Source organism: Dermacentor albipictus, chromosome 1 (assembly GCF_038994185.2).
Source record: "Dermacentor albipictus isolate Rhodes 1998 colony chromosome 1, USDA_Dalb.pri_finalv2, whole genome shotgun sequence".
Lineage (NCBI taxonomy): Eukaryota > Metazoa > Arthropoda > Arachnida > Ixodida > Ixodidae > Dermacentor > Dermacentor albipictus.
The window spans coordinates 451,070,047-451,095,610 of NC_091821.1; the positions used below are offsets into that span (position 1 = coordinate 451,070,047).

The window sequence follows — 25,564 nt, forward strand, 5'->3', positions numbered from 1 at the left end:
GCGGCAATTCATGGTGAAGAAGAGGCATGAACTAGAATTTGGATTGAATAACTTTAATGAATGGTCCAATGTCCATTCAGAATGTCCCCTTTCAACCTAGTTGATGTTGCTTCGCTGCTAGTCCAGCCGTGGGCTGGAATATACTTTTTCGGAGCAATCACGTCGCTAACTCCGCAGTTTTCAGGCTTTCTCCAGTTACGATTTATGTTTTGAAAACTGCTTGAAAATGTTTACCACTAGTACTGCCTGTTTTTCAGGACTATTCAAAGACGATATGGTATTTTCCCAATAATAGCTCCTACTTTTGAAGACACAGGTTGCAACGGAAATTTTACTTATCCTGCAGCGAATTTTTCACTTCTTTTATTTTTCAGTTTTTTCGTTTCTTGCGCCTGTTTATTTTGTTGAGAAATGTAGAGTAGCTTTTTCAAAGAAAAAGCAGCTCTAGTTGCGATGCCGCCACAATCAGCAAATAATATTGGCATCCAAAGGACTCAACTTTTCTTTTTATTCATAACCACTAGAAGAAGACGCTTAGTGAAGCCAGCTGAAGCGTAAAAGAAATGAAATGTTGTCGTAATCGAAATGTGAAAATGAAAAAAAAAACAAATGGTTCGCACTCCTCTTTTTATGGTTCCATTGCTGTTTTCATAAAATTTTGGTAGAGCTGTGATTAGGTGCTCACATAGAAGCCGTATTATGCGCAAGAAATGCACAACGGCGTATCAGGATTCAAAGGCGTTTCAACAATGAGGTCTTGGTAGGAGGGCGATGTCGTCCGAATCACCACGAAAAGAAACACTTTCAAAAAACCGCACATATCTGTTTCTTGTTTTCATATGTGAAAGTATCTTGTATAAACATACAGCTAAGTATTTCACAGCGAAGATGTGAAGTACTTCTATGTAAATTACCTAGTTGGTCGGGATTACTTGTGATGTGGGTTCTCTTTGGGTTCTTTACGCAAGCAGGAAAAAGGCTTCGTGGTTAATTTTCCGCGTAACAGAATTATGTTTTCTCGTCTATTCGAATTAAAACCCGATGCTATCATGTCTGTAGGTTATGTGTAAGTCGTACTTTACGAAGTTTCGGTACGAAGTAAGTTACGAAGTGCTTTACGAACTTTTGAACAGCAATTTCGTAAAATAAGAGACTTGCGCTTGCTGGAGTGGCTAGAATAATTTATGCTGCACTTCCGCACACGTGCATGAGCACGTGACGTATGTCGTTTGTGGTAGTGACGCGTGACTGACATCATTTAACGTTAGTTATGGTCGTGGTGTTTGACTAACGTCCACAGCAGGTACGCTGTACATCTACTTTCACAGGGTGGAATGGAGGCGGATTTTTTCAGACAGCCATTGCCTCCTGTTATTTTTCGGACAATACCAATTTTTGTTAGCAATGCTGTAGAAAGGAAGGGCAAAATATACAAGTTTGGAAACGCTCCTAGCTTATTCTCTGTACAGGAAATTTTCCACGTGCATTTCGCGAAGCACCGCCACTACACTAGGAACTGTCTAGAAAGAAAGCAGACGGAGACGAGAGCAACTAGAGCAGACGCTATGTCCAGGGAAGTAGCACCTGCTTGCAATTCTTCAGATGGCTTAAGGTTCGGAAAGCCGCTGTCTTTGGTTCCAGTAGCGACCGGCTGGCCTGCCGTGTAGTCGTTGTCGTGTAGCGGTCGTTGGTCTCTGCCGTTGGAGTTGGTGTCTGACCCGTTTAGGGCATCTACGCAGTGCATTCGGTCTAAGAAGACCGTCAACACTTTGGTGGCTCCATCCACGTCTGGCTTAGGCTGAGCGTGGTCGATAGCAGAGTAACTCTCTTTTAGGCAGCGAAGCATTCTAGATTTTACTTCTCTGAAAAATATTGCAATAACGACAAAACACAGTTAGTAAGCTTTTAAACATAAGCTGAATCAAAATGTATAGCGCATTTCAGCAGGGGGCACAAAGTTTGAGCGTTTCCAGTGCTTTTGCTCACAAAACCTTGAACAAGATTCGTGCCAGCCAGTCGGGTGCTACACAAACAGGCTCCAACATCATCGATGCATTGATCTATTGAATGCAAGGTGAACCAGAAGGTTGCATTACTTTTGTTTGCAGCAGACCCCTTGTATTGTGTGCGTTTCTCTACGAAAGCAAGTTCTGTTTTGTTCTCTAGCGCTTCTGAAAATCCCAGTACTTCAGGAAAGCGAAGAATACCTATACGTCTCGCTCGATGAATACCTTCGCCTTCCATTTATTTGTGGTGAGCTCTCTGCAGATTTCTGCTGCAGCAGACACATTGCGCATACTGTTGCGAATATTGTCCGGTATGGTTTTGTCCTAACACAACCGCTTCTGGCCTCAAATAGCAAGGTACTTCCGTTTGCATTATTGCACAGATATTCTTGCTGATTCATTTTTTGCGAAACCTGTAAATCGGCATAGTATTTGTATCTATCCCTCGCATCAAATTTTCTGCTTCTGTTTCTCTCAACTTCATTTTGATGACTTCTGGATGTCTATTACACTTTCAGTCACTATGTACTTGGTTCGTAACCTTCTTCATCGCTTCCTCAATTCTGTGTGTCCGCTTTTGAGTCGCGAATATTGTCGAAATATTCAAACTGTCAAGCGCAAGTTATCGATTCGCAGCACATTGCTATGCGTCATCTTGTCTGGGGCATGCATAACTGTTGCTTTCACCCATGTAGTGTGGCGTGCTCCCAGTCCTGTTCGTTGCTGTATGCGAAGCAAGAGGTTCCTGGCAACTCAGGCAATGAGCTAAGCTTCCTTTTTTTGGCCGTAGACAAAAAAAAATCTACGAACAAAATTAAATACGCATGCTAAACAGCGGCTAACAAAGACGACGCTCTCCATTTCATTACCCCGTGTATTTCAGCGACGGTGCATAAAAAAAACCTCCCACCCCTCATAAAAAAAGGAAAGCCTTTTTCTGTTCTCTTTAACGCATCAGATTCGTTGAAACTAACTTCAAGGGTAACGCCTTCTTGCGCACGAATACATGTTTGAGAACGATAACGCCTGTTGACCCTCTACGAGTGCAACTTTCTTTTTCCAGGTTTTGGAGTGAGGGCACTGCGCATTATAATTATCAGTTTCGACTAACAAGATTACTACCGGAGCAACGAACGCAACAAGTGCATGGAATTATCGTGCAATGCAAGGTTGTTTTAAAGGCTTCAGTAAGAAATTAAAAAGGGTGAGACCAATTGCCAAGGTTACATAGCTCAGGTTCGAAACACGGTTCGAAGAGGAGGTCGCCGCGAAAAGAAAGCTTGGCAAAGGCTTCGGTTTAAAAGCAGTGGGATTCTTGAGAATGCCGTCTGCACGGATAGCCCCCAGTGTAAAAACCAGCGGGCCTGGCTTCAATGACACGGGAGAGCGCAGTGATGTTGACTTTAGCCTAAACACTGAGCGATGAAGAAGACTATTGTGTTTTAGAGTCCTGAATAGTCACCCGTCGATGATCACCGATCCCCACAACATGCAGGCGCTTCGAAAATACACCCCAGAGAAGATCGTGGACGCGGCCATCTTTGCCAGATGACTACCAATTTCGAATACTCCTTAGCTGTCTTTCACTGCTTTCTCAGTGTCATCAGTGTAGTCTTTCATCCACTGAAGTGATGACTACTGCCACGACAATCGTTTTTTAGAAACTTTCTCGGCAATAAACGATTTGCGTTACCTGCACTCCCTTTGGAGCCACGTTGTCGCGAAAAGGTAATCCGTGATGAACATCAAATGGTCTTTCTTCGAGCACCTCACGAAGCGGTTTATGTCCCAGAACTTGTAGCTCAATAGCAAGTCTGCAAAATAAAGGCACAACAAAGACATTTCCTTACGTCAGTAAAGCTGTTCTCTTCATTCATTGAGCCGGGTCCACAAGAAAAAGTTACCCACCGTAAGCTTGGCCCTGATTAATAGATGATAGATGATAAGGTGCTCGCGAATAGGGAAACAACATTTCGGCGTAGGCGTAGGATTTGCTCAATTTTGTAACTAGAATTTCTTATTTGAACTGCGCTGCAGAAACAAATACAGGAATCGATGACATTTCGCGCTTCCCTTGTGTTTCTACATTGTTCTATAGTGCATGACCGGAGGTCATTAAGGTTGGTCTAACACAAGGACGCAAAGCTAAAGGTGAGGTCTCACTAGCTCTTTGAGGAAGATTTCGCGACACACACAAGTACACATGACGCGTGCGCACGGAGATATCGACCAGAAATCTCAAATGGAATTTTGGCTGATCACCAATATAAAAATACGTCCAAGTACACTCTCCCCCGAACCCCGAGGAAACAGAGTTCGACACCAACTGTCGGATAACTTGGGTATCTGAGTACGTGGCAATGTGTACAGTCGAGCGCGATTTGAAGGTTATCGCGCGAGCGTCAACCAGCACAGCACTCCAGGCACCTGGCGGCCGGTTTCGGGACAGGAAAAATCATGATTTCGCACTCTTCTCTCCCTCGTTCGCTGTTACATACAACAACCATCACCCCGCGACAAACTCACCGCCCTTTCTCTCTATTCTACGCTTTCCATTTGTTGCGATAAAGTGTGGACTTGGTTACCTCGTATCTTCGCGGGCTTAAGCTAATGTTCTTGGTCACCCATTCTTCCTGGCTCAGGAGCAATGACGTTATGTAGGCTAGATACAGCTTCGTAACGTCCAATTTCAGATAATACCGAAGAATACGTCGTGCGCACTGCGATCACTGCCTGTTCACAGAACCAAAAAAAAAAGAAAAAGAAAGAAACTGATAGCCCAGCAGGGAGTGACGGCTGCTGACGGAACAGCAAAAAGAGTGAGGGAAGCAGGCCTGATACGTCCCTCGCCTCGGCAGAGAATTCTGGGCCATGGCGCTGTTCGCGTTCCCGGTCGACGCTCGCGCGATAACCTTCAAATCGCGCTCGACTGTACAATGTCGCCTGACGTGCTAATGTCCATGCAAGTTGTCTGCGTGTGTCTATGATACATCGCTGGAGGCGCAGTGAGGCCTTTCGACATTGGACACACGAAGCTTCTCTACGATTTCGGCCAACCGCGACACTACTGTGCAGGTGGTATTTCTGCTATTTAAACGTGCCCATCGCCCGCCGGCTTAGCTTCACGGCAGCACCGTCGTGATATTGTTCGTGTTGGTTGGGGACCGAAAAAAATGGCTTCCATATTGATGTTGTTCGTGTTATTTTGTTCAGTGCATATGCTACTACTTTTTCCATTTCGGGCTCACTGTTGAGTTTCTCCGAGGATGTGGAGCGGAATTCAAGGACAATAACCGAAGCTATGGGCTGTAATTGCCCCAGAATCGGAAGGAAATTTTGTCTAAACTTGCTACAGTTCAAGAAAAGCAAGACTCATTTATTGCCAAAATCCTTGACATGCAGAACTGGCTTCTTTTTATAGATACTAAAGTACAAAGCTTAGACGAGGCATGAAGCAAGCTAGCAACTCTTGAAACAATTGTGCCTAGACACAGTGTTGAAAGATCGCCTGACTAAACATGTGGATAACATCGACAATCGTTCACGACGGTATAACCTTATCTTTACAGGAATAGTTGAAGATCCAAATGAACAGGAAGAAATGTTTGTACGCAAAGCAATGCTGACATCTTTAGCGCTACTCTAAAAGTTCATATAACTTCTGTTTCAAGAATATATTCTTGATAGAACCCTTGCAGTCATCTTCAGGATGGCAGACTACATTGATAATATGGAAGTTTTGCAGAATTCTTCAGAACCGAGGAATATGGATTACAGCATAAGTGAGGATTTCTCTAAAGAAGTACATGGAATAAGAAAAAAGCTATGGTGCTCGCAAAATGAGGAAAAGAAAGCGGGAAAGAAGGTGAAGCTTATTTTGATAAGTTGAAGGCAAACAGCGCTCTGTACAAATGGCATTAACAGCGCGAGGAAAGGTGCAAGCTGGGAAGTTGTTCAGGAAGAAGTGAAAATTGACGTGGGTCGGGTTAACATGTTGGCTTCAATATAACCAAAGTAAATGCGCGAAGTCTATTAAACAAAACACACACAACGGAAGGTATAGTTATTGATCATGAACCCATTCTTTCTCCATTTACGGAAACTTCGTTGCATAAGAATATTCCTGGTAGCCAAATCACACCACCTGCTTACACGTAGGTTAGGTGGGATCGAGATGGAAGAGGCGGAGGCATGGCTCTTCTGGTCAAGCGAAACATCTTTTTTTTCACTTTAGAAGTACTAGGTGGTATTGAGGCTGTGTGGATTAGAACAAAATTGAATAATCGCACTGTGTTTATCGAGGGGGGCGGTGTATACAGGGCTCCGAGCTCTCCAGTAGAACATATCTTGCTACTAAGGCAATTGATGGAAACGCACAAGAACGAGCAAGACAGCATACCTTTAATAGGTGATTTTAATGTCTCGGCTATTCATTGGTACTCATCGGTGGCCGCAGACACAGGTACTTCTTCTAAGTTGTTTTGGATTTAATGTTATATGACAATATAACTCAGTTAATGAATACATTTGTGTGTGTGCAACAAGGTGATGTCTACTTGGTCTATTTCTTATTCCCCAGTGCTCTGACAACGAATGTGAATGATTGCCTTGTGGAATTAACTATATCCGACCACAATAAGGGTATTTTGTTCTTGAACTTGTCATCGTACCCCTTGCACCAGAAAGCAAGCATCGTTTATTTAAACTTTCCGGCTACTGATGACGTTGCTGTTTTAGAATACCTTCGAAGGTGGTTTTATAATTTCCTATCTATATATCAATCAAATAGTGACATTAACGATCTGTGGGACGTTTTCCAAGATTACGATGCATTGTATGATGAGATATAGCCCTAACGATTTCAAAAAGTAAAAAAAAATATTCTGCATTACAAGGGCAATAATCATGTCAAACGGAGTATTAAAATGAAAAAGAAACCTTGCTCTAGAGATGCATGTGCCCAGAACAACACTTCACTGTATAACATAAGCTAAACTTGACTCGTCTTCTCAAGCAATGCAAGGAGAGATTCTGCAATGTAACTCTAAAGCACTTCCTTCATCAAGCACCTAGTCAATTCTGGACACATGTAAATCCTACAAAGAAACAACACAAAGCTGATTATGAAAGAATTACCCAGGAATGTTTTCTCTAAAGATGATTCTACATTTGTATCCGTTAATGATGATGATGATGATGAAAAACTTTATTTATCCCTCTTTAAAGGGAAGGGCGCAACGGAATAGAGGGTTGGGGGAGGAACTACTTGAAGCAGGCCTCCTCTATTCTCTCAGCTCACTCTAGGATGGCCTCCTGAAGGTCGGGCCTCGAGATGCGCAAGGCAACCTCCCACTGCTCCTCATTAGATATTAATTGCTTGAGCGTTAATGAAAATTCTTGTCACGCGTCTGACCTTCTGATCAACGAGCAAGGCGTCCTAAACCTTCTGCTCATTAACAATAAGAAATGCACTGGCCGCGACAGGATCCGAACGACTTCGTATCTTGGTGGGTCGCCAAATATCCCACCATGATCTTTCAATCTTCCAGCATCCGGGGAACATTTTCTATAGCCTATAAACAGGCTAAAATAATTCTAGTTTACAGAGGCGGGAGCATATGAGACGTAGGTAACTACAGGCTCATTTGTCTTCCATTCAACGGCTCTAAACTGCTGGAGCAAATAGTTTGTAATTATGTGTCCAATTCTCTGGAAACATACAATTTATTATCACCAGTGAAACATGGTCTTCATAAGGGGTTGCCTACAATAACGCAGCTTCTACAGACAGTTCGCTATCTTTCGCAAACAATAAGCAGCCGAGGACAGATTGATCCAATTTTCTAAAACTTCGCCAAATTCTTCTAAACTTCAGTTATAAATGAATGAAATATTTAGAAATGCAAATATTACCAAGTTGCTTACATTCTGCCTCCGCTATCGTGAGCAGGAGTATGTCGAAATAAATAAAATTATATACAGGTTCAAACCGGTTTTGTCTGGAGCCCCTCAAGGCAGTGTTTTCGGGCCTGTTTTATTTCTTATCTTTATTATTGATTTGCCTTCTGATTTATCCATCCCGCTAAGATTGTTTGCAGACATCTGCGTCATCTATAATAGGATCTAATCTTGCTGTGACCAGTTAGAGCTCAAAAACAATATATTTATGTAACTCGTACATTCATGTAATGAATGGCAAATGTCACTCAACCCAGTAAAACAGTTTGTATGACTCTAAGAAAGAAGAAGGCGTCCCTACGGTATAAATATAGCATTGGTCCACACGAACTGCAAGAGACCATACCGTATATATACTTAAGAATAATATTTATCTCAGACTTGAGGTGCAACACGCACATTAGTGAAATATGTAGAAGCTCAAATACACTTCTGTGGGGCCTCTGGCAAAGATTGTATAGCGAACTTCCTGAAGTGATAACCATGGCGTATAACAGAATAATACTGCCCAATATTGAATATGCAATGATCGTGTGGGACCAACAAACTGCTACAAACCTCCATATATTGGACAGAGTTGAATGACTGGCTTCCATATTTATATTTAATAAATATAAACGCCTGTAACGTGTTACTGAATTATGCAGTCCTGCAAACCTTTCAGCTTTAGAACTAAGGACAAAGTTTGACCGATCAAATTTTTTATTTCGCATTATTCACAACCTCGTTAAATTAATTTGTGAATTATATCTAATGTGACCAGATCAACGCTTCAGATACAGGTACAGTTCATACACACAGCCGCCAGTTACGCTGAATCATACATCCATAATAAAAAGGTAAAACAGAGAGACGCCAACCAAAAATTAAAAGGTTTTTAAGAACTTCAAGACGTTTTGGGCTTCCGTACGGAAGCCTTGTTCACAAAAAAGTGTTTCGACGAGGCGAGCTTATGTCCATTTCAGTCTTTATTATTTCGGACCAGTATTTTTAGGGGTCTTATTATTCGTCTATGTCGGAGTTATTTTCTGTTGCTGTGAGACGGTTGGCTAGCATATACGCTTTATTGTGTGCGTTTTTCACATTAAAGTTTAGGGCTCTGGGAAACCCGTCTAGCGAGAAGACAATATTATTGCAATAAAACATACAAAACCTTAATAAGGTATAATATGGTAATGGGAGTCCGGCACCTTGAAAGGTGTCCAATCGCTACACGAGATACTCAAATCTCAGCTGGTAAAAAAGAAACAGCTATCCCCACTGAGCTTACCACTTCTATATCCTTCTTGATTGCTCTTTTCTCGCTCTTCTTTCACTTGGGACGTTCCTCGTTACCCCCGTTACACTCGTCACCCGCTCTCCCCTCCAGTTCACACAGGAGTAAGACAGGAGTTCAGCGCAGATTTCATGAGGGGCGTAAAGTTTCATCTGGCTTACATGAGCTGGCAAAGCGCGTTTGCGACGGTTGTCATCAAGCTCGGGAATCGCAGCTAAACGAAACATCACAGGACCCAGAGCTTCTACAACACGGAAAGGGCGAGAAAGCCGGGGTAAGAACTTTTCGCAGCGCTAAGGCAAACGCAGTGCCCGTCAAACCATGACTAAATGACTAAATTGCCCGGTTGGAAAGATTGAGCATGGCTTTGCTGAGAAAACGTCTTGAACTTAGCTTGGTGGAGCAGTATTGATAACCGAGCTCGGAGGCGAGCCCGGTGCAGGGTCTCGCTGGAGTCCACCTTCCCGGGGCGTTCTCGCAGAGACTTGTCGAAGCCAAGAACGTGTTTTTTGCGGTAATTTGTTGTCCTCCCGTAGAGCTAAAACAGCGTGGCTGAAACGGCCTGGCACGAGTAAATTCATGTTGGGACGTGTTTAGAGTGAAAACCGCAGTGGCAACGTAGTCATCCCAGCCATCGTTTGTGGGACGGATGTATAGGCAAAATGACGTCTTTTATGGCGCGGCGGCTGCACTCGATCTGAGGGGACGCTGCAGCGTGTAGTATTCTGCGTTTAGACAAGAAAGTTTTGAAAGAATGCGACATAAATGATGCACCACTGTCGGAAATAAGCAACTTTGGCTTGCAATGCCGGAATATGAGGCACTCTTTAATGAAGTTCTTGACGTGAGCGGATGCAGAATCAGGGACAGCTTGAACTTCTACACACTTAGTTAAGTAGTCTATGGACACAATCATACATTTGTTGTCATGCTTGCTGTGGAGAAACGGGCCCATGGGATTAATGAGTGAGTGAGCGAATAAAGTTTTATTGGGTCCAGCAAAATGCGATAAAACACGCACCCAGCTAATCCCACGACGGGACTGACAGATCTAGCCTGCAGGCCCGATCGCGGGCGCACTGGCCGGCCAGTATTTGGTCCTCAAAGACGGGACATCGCGGGAGCGCCTCCCACTCTTCCTTGGTGAACATCGGGCGCAGCTACCCGCACTCCCAGAGCACATGACGCAAAGTAGCACACTCAGCACAGGTCACGCAAGAACGATTCGGTTAAATCTCGGAATATATGCTGTTAAGGGACGCCGGATTTTGGTAGGAGTTCGTTCGCAACAGTCTGAACGTGACCGCCTGCGGCCTGTTTAGCTTGGAGTGAGGCGGCCAGAAAACTCTTCTCTCTAAGTAAAAGAACTTAGTAAGTTCATTGTGCGTGATAGGAGCGTCTCTGTGTCCGAGGAGAGAGTCGCCCGATCCGAGGGAAGCGCGGTCGGTGAAGGCACGCGCAGCCTCGTGGGCAGACTCGTTGAGGTTCAGAGGAACCCACTCAATGGCCCGACGTGGGCAGGGAACCAAAGGATGGAGTCTGTGGAGGTGTCGCCGTGTTTGGCCGCTTTCGGAATCCCGGCCGGCCTTTCTGGTATGCCCTGACGGCGACTTTCGAATCGCTATACACCCTTTTTCTCCGACCATGTGATCAATGCCCACGATATTGAACGGTTCTTTAGAAGGGGCTAATGGTTGTAAGGACGCAGGCTGTGGGTTTGTGACGACCTTGGGAGCTTGACAAATAGTTCAGGATGGCACGTAATGTTATACATCGGCACGCATGCTAGCCTTGACGCGAACCAGAGTTTTCTGCTGACATGGTGGCCAGCAGAGGGGGCATCTTGACAGACGAAAAGCGTGGATGGTAGCGGGCCACAGGCACCACGCTTAGGTACGACTCTCTTCCTGTACTTCGATGATAAATGATGCCATCTCGGACTGTATAAGCTGATGAAAGTATTTAGAGGTGGTGCTTAGGGGTACTGGTATCACCATAGCGGGGCCGGTTGATGTCGAAGATTTCGGTATCCTTCGTTTGTGAAGTTCACAGATCTGGTACTGCAAATGCACCACCGAGTAGTTCGTAAAAAGAGGATCGAGTGAAAGGTAGTGGGCGTCTTGGTGAGAAGAAACACTGTGATGAACGACCATGAAGCTTAGTCTTGAAGGTTGAGGACTCACCGGGCAAGTTTGCCATTTAGATGCATTTTACTGCAATGTTGTCAGTAACAATGGCAATATGCTTGCTTGAAACATAAGGCTGAAACTTCTCAAAGGCACAGGCTACCGCGAGGCATTCAATTGTGAAGAGTGGTACCGACTCTCTGGTTCACTGTGGCGGCGACTGGCCTAGGCAACATGCTTCTCGTTCCCTTCGGAGAAGGATTGTAGAAGGCCAAGATCCAAGACCAAGACCGCTCACGTCAGTGTAAGTGATCCAGGGCCGCCCTCTTTATAGTGTGAGTGTCGGTGGAGTCGTCAGGGTCACGTTAATTTTCTGGAAGGCCTATTCGTTGTCGGGGCCCAAACGCCACTCCTGATTTTTCTTCAGAAGTTCATTGAGGGGAGCAGCGCGAGCGGTGAAGCCAGGGATGAAACGACGGAAGTAGGAAGCGAAGTCCCAGAAAACTTTTAACTTGTTGGGCCGTTGAAGGAGGGGGAATTCTAGCAAAAGCTTGTAGCTTCGAAAGGTGAGGGTTGATGCCGTAGGCGAGCACAACATGACCCAAGTAGGAAAGTTCTGGTTAGCTGATGGAACACTTTGAATGCTTTATGTGGAGCCCACCATACCTAGAGCGCACACAACGCGCACCAAACGCCGTTGGTGGCTGGAAGACGCGGAAGCGTAAAAGATGATGTCATCCAAATACACGAACGCCATCGACCACTTCAAATGTCCAAGGACTCGGTTGATTAGTCGTTGGAACATTGCAGCTGTATTAGAGAGCCCGAAAGGAAGGCGGGTAAAATGGTGCAGGTGGTCCGGTGGCATAAAAGCAGTCTGTTTAACGCGGCTTCGTTTTCGTTAAGCCTGACCTGGGGTAGGTCTGCAGTAGTGCGAATTCTCGCCCCTCTAAGGCGATCTAAGGCGTCATTGAGGTGGGAAAGAAGGCATACAGCCGGCTTGGCAAGGCTGACTAGGCGGCAATAAAGTACGCGAAATCACGTAGTGCCGTCCTACTTTCTCACGAGAACTAATGGGGACGACCAAGTAGGGAACGAGGAAGATATAGTGCCATGCTGTAGCATTTCGTCCGTTTGAGTTATAATTTCAGAGCATTGAGAAGCAGAAACACGACGTGGGCTGTGTCGAATGGGTGCGTGGGAGCCAGTGCCGATTTTGTGATGCACAAGAGTAGTACAGCGAAGTTCTCTCGGGGATAACGCCAAGCCCCTGGCAAATTTCGCCACCGATGCTTGAATATCGGACTTCTCGGATGACATTAGGTTTGGGGAAAAATGGAACACATTCTATTCAATGGAGGCATCACCACTCCCTGAAGCAGTACAGTGTTGCACATTTACGAGGACGGAGCAGGGTTTAAGCGTTGCGCCGGACGTTAACGCAGTTCCAGAGTGTAAGCGCAGCGAGCTATCTGATAGGCTCAACACCAGTACAGCGAATTCAAAAGAGGAGGAGCTCACTAAAATGCGTTGGACAGTAACTTCCTTGTTTCCTTGTTTTATTACGGTGTCCTTGTTTTATTCGCGCTGTTTAGCCTCAGTTATAGATATGAACCTACTAGCCCTCACCAAGATCTTACTAAATTCATCGCCCGGTCGCGAGCAGATAGTGCAGTGAACAAAGACATCCACATCTATGCATGCCTCCATGTCGCAACAAACGGGTACCCATGCAGCAGAAAAGGGTATAGTTACCGTGGATGTTGGCAGTACCGGAAAAACATGCGGTAGTGGGAGAATATGTTAATTTTTGTTAGCTTTCGGTAGAAGCATGGTCGTTAGCCTACTCTTGTACCAAAGTAAGATAAATTCTCACGCAACGACGAAGTGTCATTGCACCGGAAAGAGCAAGCTCTTGCGGCCGCGTGGCTGGCATATTTAAATATACAGGGTGTCCCACATAACTTGAGCCAAGAATCGAAAAATAAGAGGAGCGTCTGAAGCGAATTCAACCAAACGCGTACTATTCTCAATAGCCCAAAGTAACTCAGGCAATTTTATTGCTTACCCCATAACTGAATAATTAATTACGTTTAATTACCAAACTCTTTAATTATTGGCTGAGGACCTCACGTATGATAGCCATATTTGTAGAGCACCTTCAGTAACCACCATTTGAGCTGTTTGCTGTAGGATACGTAACAAGTACTCCTTTTTCCCGGGTTGCAAAGAAGGCCCGCGATATATGAAAAAAAGCCACGTGACGGAGCGTTTACACAGTAGTACTGTATTGTGTTGTGCTCAAGCAAGCGTTCGGTCAACAAGATCGGCTGCATCATGAATGGCAACGAGGAAGTGGCAGGACGTTCTTTTTCTTATTGGCAGCGCTCGGCCAGCAGTATGCATTTTCGCCGTCATCCGCCGCCGGTATGCGTCGGAGTGACTGGCTTGGCCTTCGGACGCTTCTTCACTTGGCAAAGGGTGGGGGCGGGGCACTGCAGTGGAGTGTTCCACTGTATGAGCCTCTAAGGCAAGAGCTAAGGCAGCGTGAAGTGTAGACGGGCGCACGAGGGGGATGAAACGTTGAACGCGGGAGTCAGTGATGGCGTCGAAGAAGGCGTTGGTAGCAATGAAATCGGTGGTGTAGTGTAACCAGCCAGGGCCTTCCACGACGAACGCTCGACATGAGCAGCGAGATATTGCAAGCTGCAGTGGCCCCATTCCACAAGCTGTAATTCTCTAAGGTATAAGCGCTGAAGATGGGCATCACCATAGCGGGACTCGAATGCAAAGATAATACTTCCGTAACTGGAACGGTCGGATGCCGGCAGGAACAAGAGAAATTCAGTGGCACCAGAACAAAGCTGAGCCACCAGGATTTTAGCTTTGTGGTCAGGTAACCAGGAGTGGGGAGCAGCGACAGACTCGAATTGCATACGAAAAGCAGACCTTGACGTGGTACCGTAAAAGGTAGTTGGACTTTGGAAGTGTTCTTTACACTGCTACGTGACGGAGTTGTAAAAGGGAGATTAGGGTGCAGAGACAGGTGCAGCTTCATCAGCGGAAGTAGGCGACACGAGGCTTAAAACACGTGTCGTGAGGTCGGCGATGTGACGCTCCGCGGAAGACATACCGTGGACTAAACAGCTCTCAACGAAGAGCAGTCGCAGGACATGGTGTGCTTCAAAAGAGTCCAGGAGAGCCACACCGCGCAGGCTGATGGCGAGTGCAATTCGAGTCGGCAGGGGCAATGTTTGAAGGTATCGTACCAGAATGTGAAGCACGAGATTGCGGCGACGGTTGCGTGGTGGTGGGGTGTCGCTCTCAGAAAGGGCGCAGTTCAGTTGAGTTTCCGATGACGGTACCAGCATAGATTGCCACTTCGGTGCGAGCGAAGGCGCCTTTCTGGGGTACGCCTTGCTGCGGGTTAACATGACCACTGCCACCAAAATGTAACGAGAGTGCGGTGCTTTGAGCGGGTTGCATGCGGTACACGACACATTGAAATCTCAGCTGTTCCGAAATCCAACAATTTCCCTGACCCACTAGTACTGTAACCTGCTTGTTCTTTTCTTCTTTCACTTGTGGCGTTATTGGTTACCCGTACAATATCAATGCTCTTTCAGCGCTCCTACTTACATGTTCGTTGTTCCTGATGGGCGCAGTGGACGGGTTTCTATATGACACGAATACATTTATTAATTTTGATTTGGTAATTGTGTGTTTTTTCTATCCATAACTCACCACTTGTGAGGCCACCCCACAAGCCGGCATCATGCGAATTGCGATCGAGCGAGATAATTTTATTGGGAATACGGTGAATTGGAGGCCCGGGCCTGGGGCCGCCTAGGTGGCCACTGGAGCTGCGGCTCCCGTGCGGCCTCCACGGCTCGCTGGACGGCCCAAAGTTGGTCTTGAAGTTCTGAGCTGAGCAGCGCGGACGACCACCGCGCGTAGATTTTCTGCGGAGACTGCCATTTTATCTTGATATATTTTACATCCCCACAATATGTGTGAACTCCAGCTCTAGCAGACATGCATGGCTTGCATATGTCGCCCTCGTATATATCGGGGTAAAAAGTTTTTCATTGAACTGGACTCGTATAAGTTTATGTTTGTAATCACCTCCAAGTAACGGACTCAGCTCTGTTCAGTTTAGTGCCAGGCGGTGGTAAGAGTCGCCTCCGAGTTTTATAGAATTTGGTAATATTGCTAAATCTTGTTAATTTGTCTTTTTCTCTGCAGATATCCTCCTTCGCGTTATCCTGACCGATAGAAGTCACTCTTTGCTCAGCTCGGCGAGTAAGAGATCGAGCTACGCGGTGTGCTATCTCGTTGGGGTTGATTGCGGGAATGCCTGGAGTCGTATGCGGTGGGAATCAGTGCGATTGCCCGCCGTTCTTCTCTGCGTTGGAGAATTTTACTTCATTGACTCTGATGTGCCATTCCTCAGGAGAAATACTACATTTTCCGTAATTTCTAACGGCTGCCTGAGAGTCGCTATTGATGTATGGAGCATTCGTCGTGGAGACCAATGCTAGTGCAATGGCTACCTCTTCTGCTCTCTTGGAATATTTGGCATTAACTGACACTCTTGGGAAGGGTTATTGAGTGTGATCTACAACTACTGCTATTTCTGCGCGGACATTCAGCCGTGTCTACGAAGGTTGCTTTGTCGTCTGACCCAAAACTTCGGATCATTTTTTCTGCTCTACTCTTGCGTCTGTCCTCGTTGTAACGTGGATGCACGTTCTTGGGTATATTTGCTACTAGGAGTTTGTCATGTATTTCTCTTGTTATCGTCCTCTTTTCTTCATATAGGTTGTCGTAGTTAATTCCTAGCTTGCCTAGTATATGCCGTCCAGTCTTGGTTTCGGTTAGTCGTTCTACCTCAGACGTTTGTTGTGCTCCTATGAGTTCATCCAGTTTGTTGTGGAGTCTTAACTTTAGCAAGAGATCTGTGCTCGTACTGATAATAATCCCTAGTGCTAGTTTGTTTGTCTTTCCTGTAAGGTTGGTAATTTTAGTCTTTTCAGCTGCAAACCAATTGTGGCAGGCTGCTACGTTTGTGATTTGACTGGTTAGGAATGATTATATCAGCCATATGATACTGTCTTCCTTCATACCTTAGTGCTTGTTAGTAATTCGTTTGATCAATCTCATGGTGTTTGTTACCTTTGTGTCTAACTTCTTTATGGTTTTCACATTTGTGCCTTCGCCTAGCATTAATGTTTTTTAAAGCGAAGCTTTCTTTGCCTCTTCCTTCGACTGTCCCACTGCTGCTGCTGTGGCTGCTGCAGTCTGGCACACCACGTCGGAGGAGTGGTTCAGAGCATGAGAGGAGGGAAATAGAGAGGAAAGGCGACGCGAGAAACTCTTTTTGACCCCACTGCGTGAAATCTACACAATTCCTCCTGGAGCTCCCTGGACGCCGCCACATAATTCTCTTGACAGCTGTAATTATCCGTGACCCGCCTCAAAAGCATTGCGGAAACTGCAGCACTTCCCTTTCTACTAACGTGCGAGTCCAGTGGGGACGTAGATAGAGCTGCAGAGAGGATCGAGGAGAAGAGGCAGTTCCAATACATGGGCGGGGGGGGGGTAGTTAAGGTCACGTGCGAAGGCAACGAAATCCTACTACTATACGACAGCGGTTGCAGAGAAACTGGATAAGCTTAAGTTCAAGGTACGTAACAGTACGTTCCTGCTTTTTCTGAAAAATGAACACCACGCGAATATGCCAAGCGGACAAATTATGCAGGGCGTCGAGACGCTGAGCCGCATTAATAAAAGTGCACCGCAGGGTCCAGGAGACACCGCGGAAATGGTCGATCGTCAAACTAACACTTATTTGTCCACCACGGTAGCTTGGCCGCTATGGGACTGCTAGATGTCGCGGATCTGATCACGACTGCGGCAGCCGCATTGCGGCGGGCGTGAAATAGAAAACGCGCGTGCACTTCGATTTCTGGGCTCCTTGCAGAACGTAACTGTGTCAAAATTAATCCACAGTCCGTCACTACGGCGTGCCTCATAATCCGATTGTGCTTTTGGTACGTACAGCCCCACGCTCCTACTCAAGTTTAATACTTCTACCACGATGCTCACTCCTCTCCGAGGTTATGAAATATGACCCACAACAACGCCTCAAAATAAAAAAAGTACATCTCCCTGTGTGTTCTGTGTACTATGCAGACAAACAGCAGTGGTGTGCTCATGCTAATATTTACCTGACCACTGTAGTGTTAGACTAAACAGCGAAGAAATTAAGCTTTCGCCGTCAACATCACCTCTAATTATCGTCAATCAAAGCAACCAGCACAGAAAGCTTCACTTTCATCAATTCCCACAGTGCGTGCGATCTGCATGATCTTTTTTAAAGGTCTTCCGGACTTCGGCAAAACACAAGCCTTCTGAAAAAAAAAATGATCTTACCAGTTCAAAAAATTTGCAATAGCTTATTGAGACAGATGGTCTCAAATGAGAGAGAGCAAGAAAAAAACGACTAGAGCAAAGGTAGGATAGTCAACCAGGCAAGCGTCTGGTTTTCTTCTCTGCACTGGCGATGAGAAAATGTTGCAATAGAATGACTAGAGAGAGAGAGAGAGAGCAGTGCCCGCGTACAGCAGGAAGCAGGAAAGAACTACTATCGGTCACTGAAACTGATGATACGAAGTGCTTTACACAGATGCTTCCGCAATACATGATGAAGAAGCACTGTAGTCAAACAGTATTGGGGATCAATTGTGTTGATTTCAGGCTGTATATGCTACGCGGGTGTGGACTACGTTCAGTTTGAAATAGCCGCTAGTTCTCTCAAGAAAGATAAGACAAATGATGGCATAGCGGAGGTTACAGATATTTATACTCACTTTTAAGCAGAGCCTCGTCGTCTTTGCATAGCAGCCGTTGCGCGTCGTTCATCGATTCCTCCATCCGTCTTATGGCGTCCTGTTGGAGCGGTGGGCAGGCGTGTAACGTGCTCTTTTGATGGCAGCCTTCTCGCTTGAACCTGAATGCGGCAAAGTGAGGAGCATAGGTGCAGGAATCGTTTCATAATAATGGCACGCGCATTCAGGATTACAACGCTACAAATGAGATTGTTTAGCGATTTTATGGCTAGTTGTGTGCTCATAAGACCCTTACTCAGTAGAACGTGGCGCTGAAAAGAGGTTTCGCATTCATCATATTGTTATAGTGGCTAGAGGACAGGTGTGCCAACCGACGTGTCTGGAGCGTAGTCCTCCACTTCCCCGTATCATGTCGGTTATTGCATGTTTGTAAGATGCTATAATATCTTGAACCGTCTACGAGGGAAAGGTTAGCGACATGGTTAATAGAAGGTAATTTGCGAAGCAGAATAAGCGGAGTCCGCAAGAAGACACGGTGGTGTTTCTGCTTGAGCGCACATCAACATGCACATTTTTCGCTCTGAGCTGTAAATTAGAAGACGAAGGGGAGGGTCAAGGGGGGGGGGGGGCAACAGCATTGTTCTCAGTGCGGACAAGAGCAGCAGCTCACTCCACTTAATGGCGAAGGATTCTGTCAGGAAACATTTTTCGAGGTCGATTTCACACATGTTGTCGAATAAGAGAAGTTTGCCAAAGATGTAGTACTATGGTGTTTCCACTCACTTCTCTGTGATCATGTCGGACAAAATAAGTGCGAAGATTATTTGGGATCGCATAACGTGATTATGACAGCAAACACTAGGACCGATCACAGCAACAAGCTGCGAATGACGTCCGCGCAAATTACTACGTCAAGTTTTCCGTGCCGACGCTTGCCGAGCTTGTCGTCGCGTACGGGTTGTAGCGCGCTGCGTCACTTGATCTGGAAGTCGAAGGTTACGCGGCTGGAACATTTTCTTTTTGTGCAAAATTAGTTTGCAACATCTCGATGAATAAAGTTCGATTGGAAGCGTGTGAGTTTCTATGCTAGAAACCGACAGCTGCACCCTGTAAATCTACAATAAAAGTTACGTTCGCTTGTTGCTGTCGTAAACAAAACATTGACAGCTGCAGCGTAAATGGTGGCAAGGCTTTTTCACTAAGATTCAGAAAAGACGAGCGAAAACAAGACTTGATTGCACGCAATCTGTTATCTCAACACCAGGTGAACATTTTTGGTTCGGAGTCCAAATGGAATTCTTACCTGCCGTGACGGCTCGTGATGGCTCGAGAATGCGACCGCAGCGGCCGCGATATTATTGAGTCGGGATACAGAACGTTCGTATGCTTATGTTTAGTCCCACGCTAATGACTCTCAGGTGGTGTAAAAAGTATCCCAGAATTCCCCACTGCGGCATCTCTCACAGCCCGTGTGCTTGTGGACCTTGAGCCTTGCTACTTATTTGATCCAAGCGGTACTGGCTGCACCAAATATACGGAAAAACCACGTACTAGCTCACAGCCTAAAATTCCAAAATAAATTCGCACTTATTGAAAACCACTAGAACTGTAGTGCGATGTTCTTGCATAGAAACTGGAAAAATATTTCCAGCCCCTTGGTATTTTCCTACAATTGAACAATTACCGGTACAGCTTTGCTTCTACTTTTCACAATGTTATCTGAAGCATACATCATAGCTTAGATCAGCGGCAGCAATATCCTCAAACACTGCTCTTGTCTATGCCACAGCCTTCGACGCGTGCGGACGTACGACGCGCGCTCCAACACTGTTCCACTGACTGCAGCGTCATTTCGCGTCATGATACGAAGAAGTGGCAAAGTATGCTTGATGGATATACCTACTCCTCTAGCCACCATATCCATGTCCACAAGTCGCGCAGGTGAACATTCTGGCAACCGTGTTTCGCCCCCATATAAAAGCGCCAAGTGTTGACTAAGGGACAGCCGCCACTACTGCACATTTGTTGAGAACATTGCACATTTCACACATTGAGCGCGGAGGCACGTAATTCGGGTGCCAACTACAGCATGTTTTCTTCTAATCTGCAATCATTTTCTTTTTTTATAATTTCCACTTGTCAATAAACAGTCTATTTCGAACAAGGATTTTCTTGGCTGCGTTGCCTATTGCCTTTGTCTGGTTGCTATTTAGATAAACTCGAGATCATCGGTTCTCTTTATTCTTGTTGCTCGATCCTTAGATTTAAAGTGATGATCTAAGGATTCATTCTCGGGGCAGATCCCATTACACGTCTTGCGGCATTGCTGAGAACCGTGTGCGTATTTTTCATATTGCGGGAAGAAAAAGAAATTGATGGCGACACGAAGAAGATATGTGTGGTATTTCCGGAAATACGGAACCTATACATTATTAAAAGACAGTTTGCTTCCCGTAATAAAATATTTATATAATATAAACATCTACTAAGGGCTCATTTCTAGCCGTATTTGGTTTCTTGTTCCAGAATAATGTTCATGTTTCTTTGCAGAAGTGCGAATCCACACCAGGCGCACTGGAGCGCTCGGAAGTTTTTCACCGTTCGTCTACAGGGGCCAACGTCCGATAAACGCGAGCCCGCTGACGTTACCGTCCCTGTTTTTGTTGTCGTCATTGGTAAGCATCTGTATACAGTGATTGTCGTGTTAGTTAAGGAATATAACCTTGTCATCATTGCGATTGTAATCACGTCGTGTATTTCTGTATTGTGTGGTGTCCAGCGTAATATATCCTAGGCTCCAATCCTAGCCGGCCACAATATTTTCGTAGTCAGACGCAAATGCAGCATAGATTTCTTCGAAAGAAGCGAATTTAATTTTCTTTCCTGCTCACGCACGCCGCTACGACAGCTCACTTGCACCATGAAAACCGGCTACTCCCTCCTTCCTCTACCCCTGCCTCCTGCCATCCCCTACTCTTATTGATAGTCTCCATACAAGCTACCTACGTGTGTCGGTTTCCTGTTTTCCTAGTGATGGTGCAAACGCCCTTTACACTTTCTATCAGTTCTGGCAGATGCAAAATGTGTTGCCCGGTAATGCTTCTTAACATGTTTTGCCATCAGTTGTGCTATGTTTCTTCTTTTTTTTTTGATGCGCCATGCAGTTTTGACATGCGGGCGGTTGTTAGGAACACACAGACACATTTTCACCACCAAAATTACTGTAGCTTCCCGAAGATCTTTATGTTAGAATACTTCGTCAGGTCACATCAACTAACGCTTTAGGAACAGTGTGACCATGAGTTTCGCTGTTTTATTTTTTTGGTTTCTGGATAAGTGTGTAGCGCGTTCCTAATTTGCTTGTTTTTCATTCACTTTAAGTAAAAGTGATTGGGCACATTCCACGCATGGTCTAGCACTGCTGCCGCGCTTACAGAAGCAAACAAGCAGCCTAAGAACACTTTGTCCTTAATTCCACTCATGTGAAATAATCGTTTGAACGTAGACCTCCATATTGTCGTTCATCTCAAAAAAATATTTTACAGCTTTTGCTTTAGTATGTATTGTTGGTATCAAATTTCTTTAGAGATAACGAATGGTTTGCGTCTTTTCAAACAAGGCGCGCATTTTCCGTATTTTTAAGTTAATAACTTTGGCTATATTTTATCGACACATTCACTGAAGTTCATTGGAGCAAGAATTTGGACCACTACAAATTTCCCGATATCTAAATAAGAAAAGGTGCCACATAGGTCTTTCACTGTTATTGCATTCTTAACTAAACAATGTTCCGGTACCTGCCATGCGAACCAGTCGGAGTTGTTAAATTTTTGGCGGCTTTGTTTTCTGATAGCACAGGAAATAATTTTTTGACTATATGCATCGGGCAATTTGATAACTTATTGTCCTTGGCGCTTTCATCATATCACTCTACGCTTGGCGCAAGTCACAGTCGAAGTGTCTGGAATTCCTTGGATGCTTTGGCGTATTCTGCAGCGAGATAGTCATGCGAATCGAAATTAGGAACACACGCTACGTCAACAGAGCTGAAAAATCTCAACTTCACTGGAGAAATAACGTTTCTTCATTCGAGAATATATGGTAACGCCCCTTTCAAGAGCGGATGGTCCTTACCCGCGCAATTTTACCTGGGCAACTACCTTCGGGGTCTCATTTTCGTCATCTTTTTTGGTCTGCTTCTAAGTTTGCCTAATGATGAGCCCGATTTCATTTTCACACTTTCTGGCAATGTATGAGCTTCTTGACCCTCGCTTTACAGTAACAGTGTAAACGCGTCGATGTTAAGCATCCTAATATGTTCAACCACCTGATAAATTTTTTACAGTGTTTAATGAATAGTGTTCTGGTATCGCGAAAACGGAGGTAGCGTGAATTGTGGTCGAATGCACTCCAGAAACAGTTGAGCCCCTTGGGGTCTATATTTGCCGCCCAACAATAACCGTCACCTGTCTTGCTTGAGTTTACTTTCCTGAAAACACTGCGCTGTCTACTTTCCGGTCTAGAATACTCCCTCATGCCGATAACGCGCATGCCGTTCGGGACTAGGAAGTACCCGGGCTCACAGTGTTAAAGAAAGGAAACGTGGGCAAGGCAGATGACAATTATCGTTGTGTGACAAACATCAACTCCCAACGGGTGGAACTACTTTTTAGAGTGCAGGAGAGGTTGAAAGCGGTGAGCCTCGGGCTACCCTATTTCACTTATTAACACGAAGCTTCCTCAGCGAAACCTCCAGGATACGTTTCAGCACTGCTTCTGTCCTGCCCAATAGGCGCATGCCTCGTGTGGCGTAGCAGATGGGTGCGAGACCAGGCTCGGGCCAGGAAATGACGCATGCACGTGCCGCTTTCCAAAGCAACGATTTGAACATGTGCGCTGGGTCTGCGTATTCTTTTGGTTAAGAAATACGGTAGACCTTTTCTCGACCATCTCTACAGGACAAAAAAGCGATGGGATAATGCATTGAAATGAAGCATTTCTGAACAATTTATTACCTTGAAAATACGCTATTGAACGTACGAGCAAACGTGAAAATTCGCTGTTGAGCGCAGCAGAAGAAACCAACATATTCAAAGAAAAATATTTGAAACGTCTATTTTCTCTTTCATAATGAGTAACTGAAAATGAAAAGAATAACAGTAAGGTATGATCGAACATTACCACAAATAAGAGGCGGAAGGAATCAGCTAGAATCTATCCCATGGAAAATGTCGACGTTAATGCAATTAGCACTGACACATTGCAGTGACACACCGCATACGCCCTTTTAGCGCTGATATCATGGGCACCGCCAAGTTTGATCACGTGGTGACGCGTTCATTGCTTGCCACAGTTGGCTCCATTTTTCGATGGAAGGGCATGACGCCCGGTACGGCTCAGCAAACCTCAATTTCGGTGTCTATCGTGGGCGGTGATTGTGGGGACTGCACCAAGTTTCAGACACAGCTTCAAAGGACACATAAGCGCTTTCAGAGCTTCCCAAGTCTTGTTCAAACGGCGCGAGCAGCCAGCGTGTGCGGTACTTATACTTAAAGCGGGGCTACAAATGTATTCCAAGCGGAATCTCGATTCAGGGCCTGAATTACATGCAAATAATTTTCAAAAAATCGCACGTTCCAAAAGAATAGAAGCACGAAGTTAACAAATTAACAGCTCTGGATCGAGCACAGATATCGCAGTTGTGTAAACGGCATCCATTATATCATTCAACGCGGACAAATTTGATGGGAATTTGTATAACACGTGGATTTGTTACGTTATGTACAAGGGTTCTTCAAAGGCTGCATTTACACATTACTAAATCGTTTAGGACTTATGTGTGACATATCAGCGTTGTCCGCTTTAGATGTACTATTACATGCAAGTCACAGAATTGTGATATCATTTTTCATTGCTGAGGGACAGAGTTGTACACTTGATAATTTCGGTTTCTTAAAATTTGCCATTTTTGCCAATTTTTAATAAAAAGTTGACGACCTAAATAAAAATCCAACACCAACAGTCACAACATTTTAGGTTTTTCTTTTAAATACAACAAACCTCGTCATATATAGTGCATTGGTTGTCGAGGAAAACGGATTCTCCTTTTACATGCATTTAGATGGGAGCACCTGAGCTAAAGCTTCCTCTTAAGGAACTGAACTTTTCTGAATATGGGCTCCATTACTGTTGTGTACTGATTCTGGCCGCTGAGTTCAGCGGATGACGTATCTGCATCAGTTAACCCTGTGTTGAAGAGCGCCCTCTCCCGGCCTCAAGAATGTATATATTGTAGCAGTTATCAAGTTCCCACTGTTCTGTATTTGTTTCGTGACGGCAATAAAAGGTTATTGCCGATACGCCTTGGCGCGATGGTGCCTCGCGATACGACCCACGCAGCAACATAACACTGGCGACGAGGATGGGATTGAATGAGACCGCCGCAATAGGAAGCTAGTTCCTGTCCGTACTCGTTCACAATGACGGCCACCACAACGGAGGGGCTCGAGCCTTTCGACATCACCCACCCTGAAGAGTGGGAGGACTATGCAGAACGTTTCCAGTTCTTCCTCGAGGCGCAGGACGTTACGGACGCCAGCAAGAAGAGATCGATATTCCTCAGCCGCTGCGGTCCCGCCATTTTTCAATTAACCAGGGCGCTCGTAGCACCGGCCCAGCTGAAGGATACACCGTTCGAAACAATCCTCGCCGTTCTGCGTGACCACCTAGCGCCGAAACCACCGGAGCTTGCCAGACGATATGAATTCCATCGCCGCGACCAGGCACCAAGTGAGACTGCCGCCGCCTACCTCGCTGCTCTTCGAACGACGGCACAACACTGCAACTTCAACGACCTCGACACCGTGCTACGGGATCGATTCGTGTTCGGACTGCAGAACGACACGGTGAAGCGGCGACTACTGGCGAAAAAAGAGGTGTCTTTCACTAGTGCTGTTGAGGAAGTAGTCGCCGCTGAGGCCATTGCCCGGGAACCCAGCCTAGCCTCGTTTCAAACCACCAACGCGCCACGTTTCGAGCCCGTGCATCAAGGGACGACGACGGGCGATGATGGCGAGCAAGACACCGCCGAGGATGTTCTTCGGTTACGTGCGAGCTTCACTCAGCGACGGGACACCGAGAGATTGGTGGGGGGCCCCTGCGCCAGCTGTGGAGGCCCGCACGAACGCCGCCTGTGTCGGTTCCGTGGTGCCCAGTGCAGGGAATGTGGAAAAACCGGTCATATTGCTAAGGTCTGCCGGTCCCGGAGGCAGCTTAGCCCACGTCGAAATGCCAAAGATCAAGCCCGGATGCAACAATTCAAGACCGCTCCTCGCACAAACATTTCAT

At 45.6% G+C, this 25,564-nt stretch overlaps 1 protein-coding gene across 1 annotated transcript in view; it reads right to left on the reverse strand.

Annotated features, from left to right (window-relative positions):
- Window positions 1–486: 486 nt before the first annotated feature.
- The window catches only part of LOC135911074 (uncharacterized), an 87,421-nt gene continuing 62,343 nt past the window's right edge, over window positions 487–25,564 (reverse strand). The window contains exons 6-8 of the mRNA XM_070532355.1: window positions 18,239–18,378; window positions 3,700–3,820; window positions 487–1,862 (exon numbers count right to left, since the gene is read on the reverse strand). Coding sequence (XP_070388456.1) covers window positions 1,505–1,862; window positions 3,700–3,820; window positions 18,239–18,378 — 619 coding nt within the window. The 3' untranslated portion in view covers window positions 487–1,504. The remainder of the gene's footprint in view (window positions 1,863–3,699; window positions 3,821–18,238; window positions 18,379–25,564) is intronic.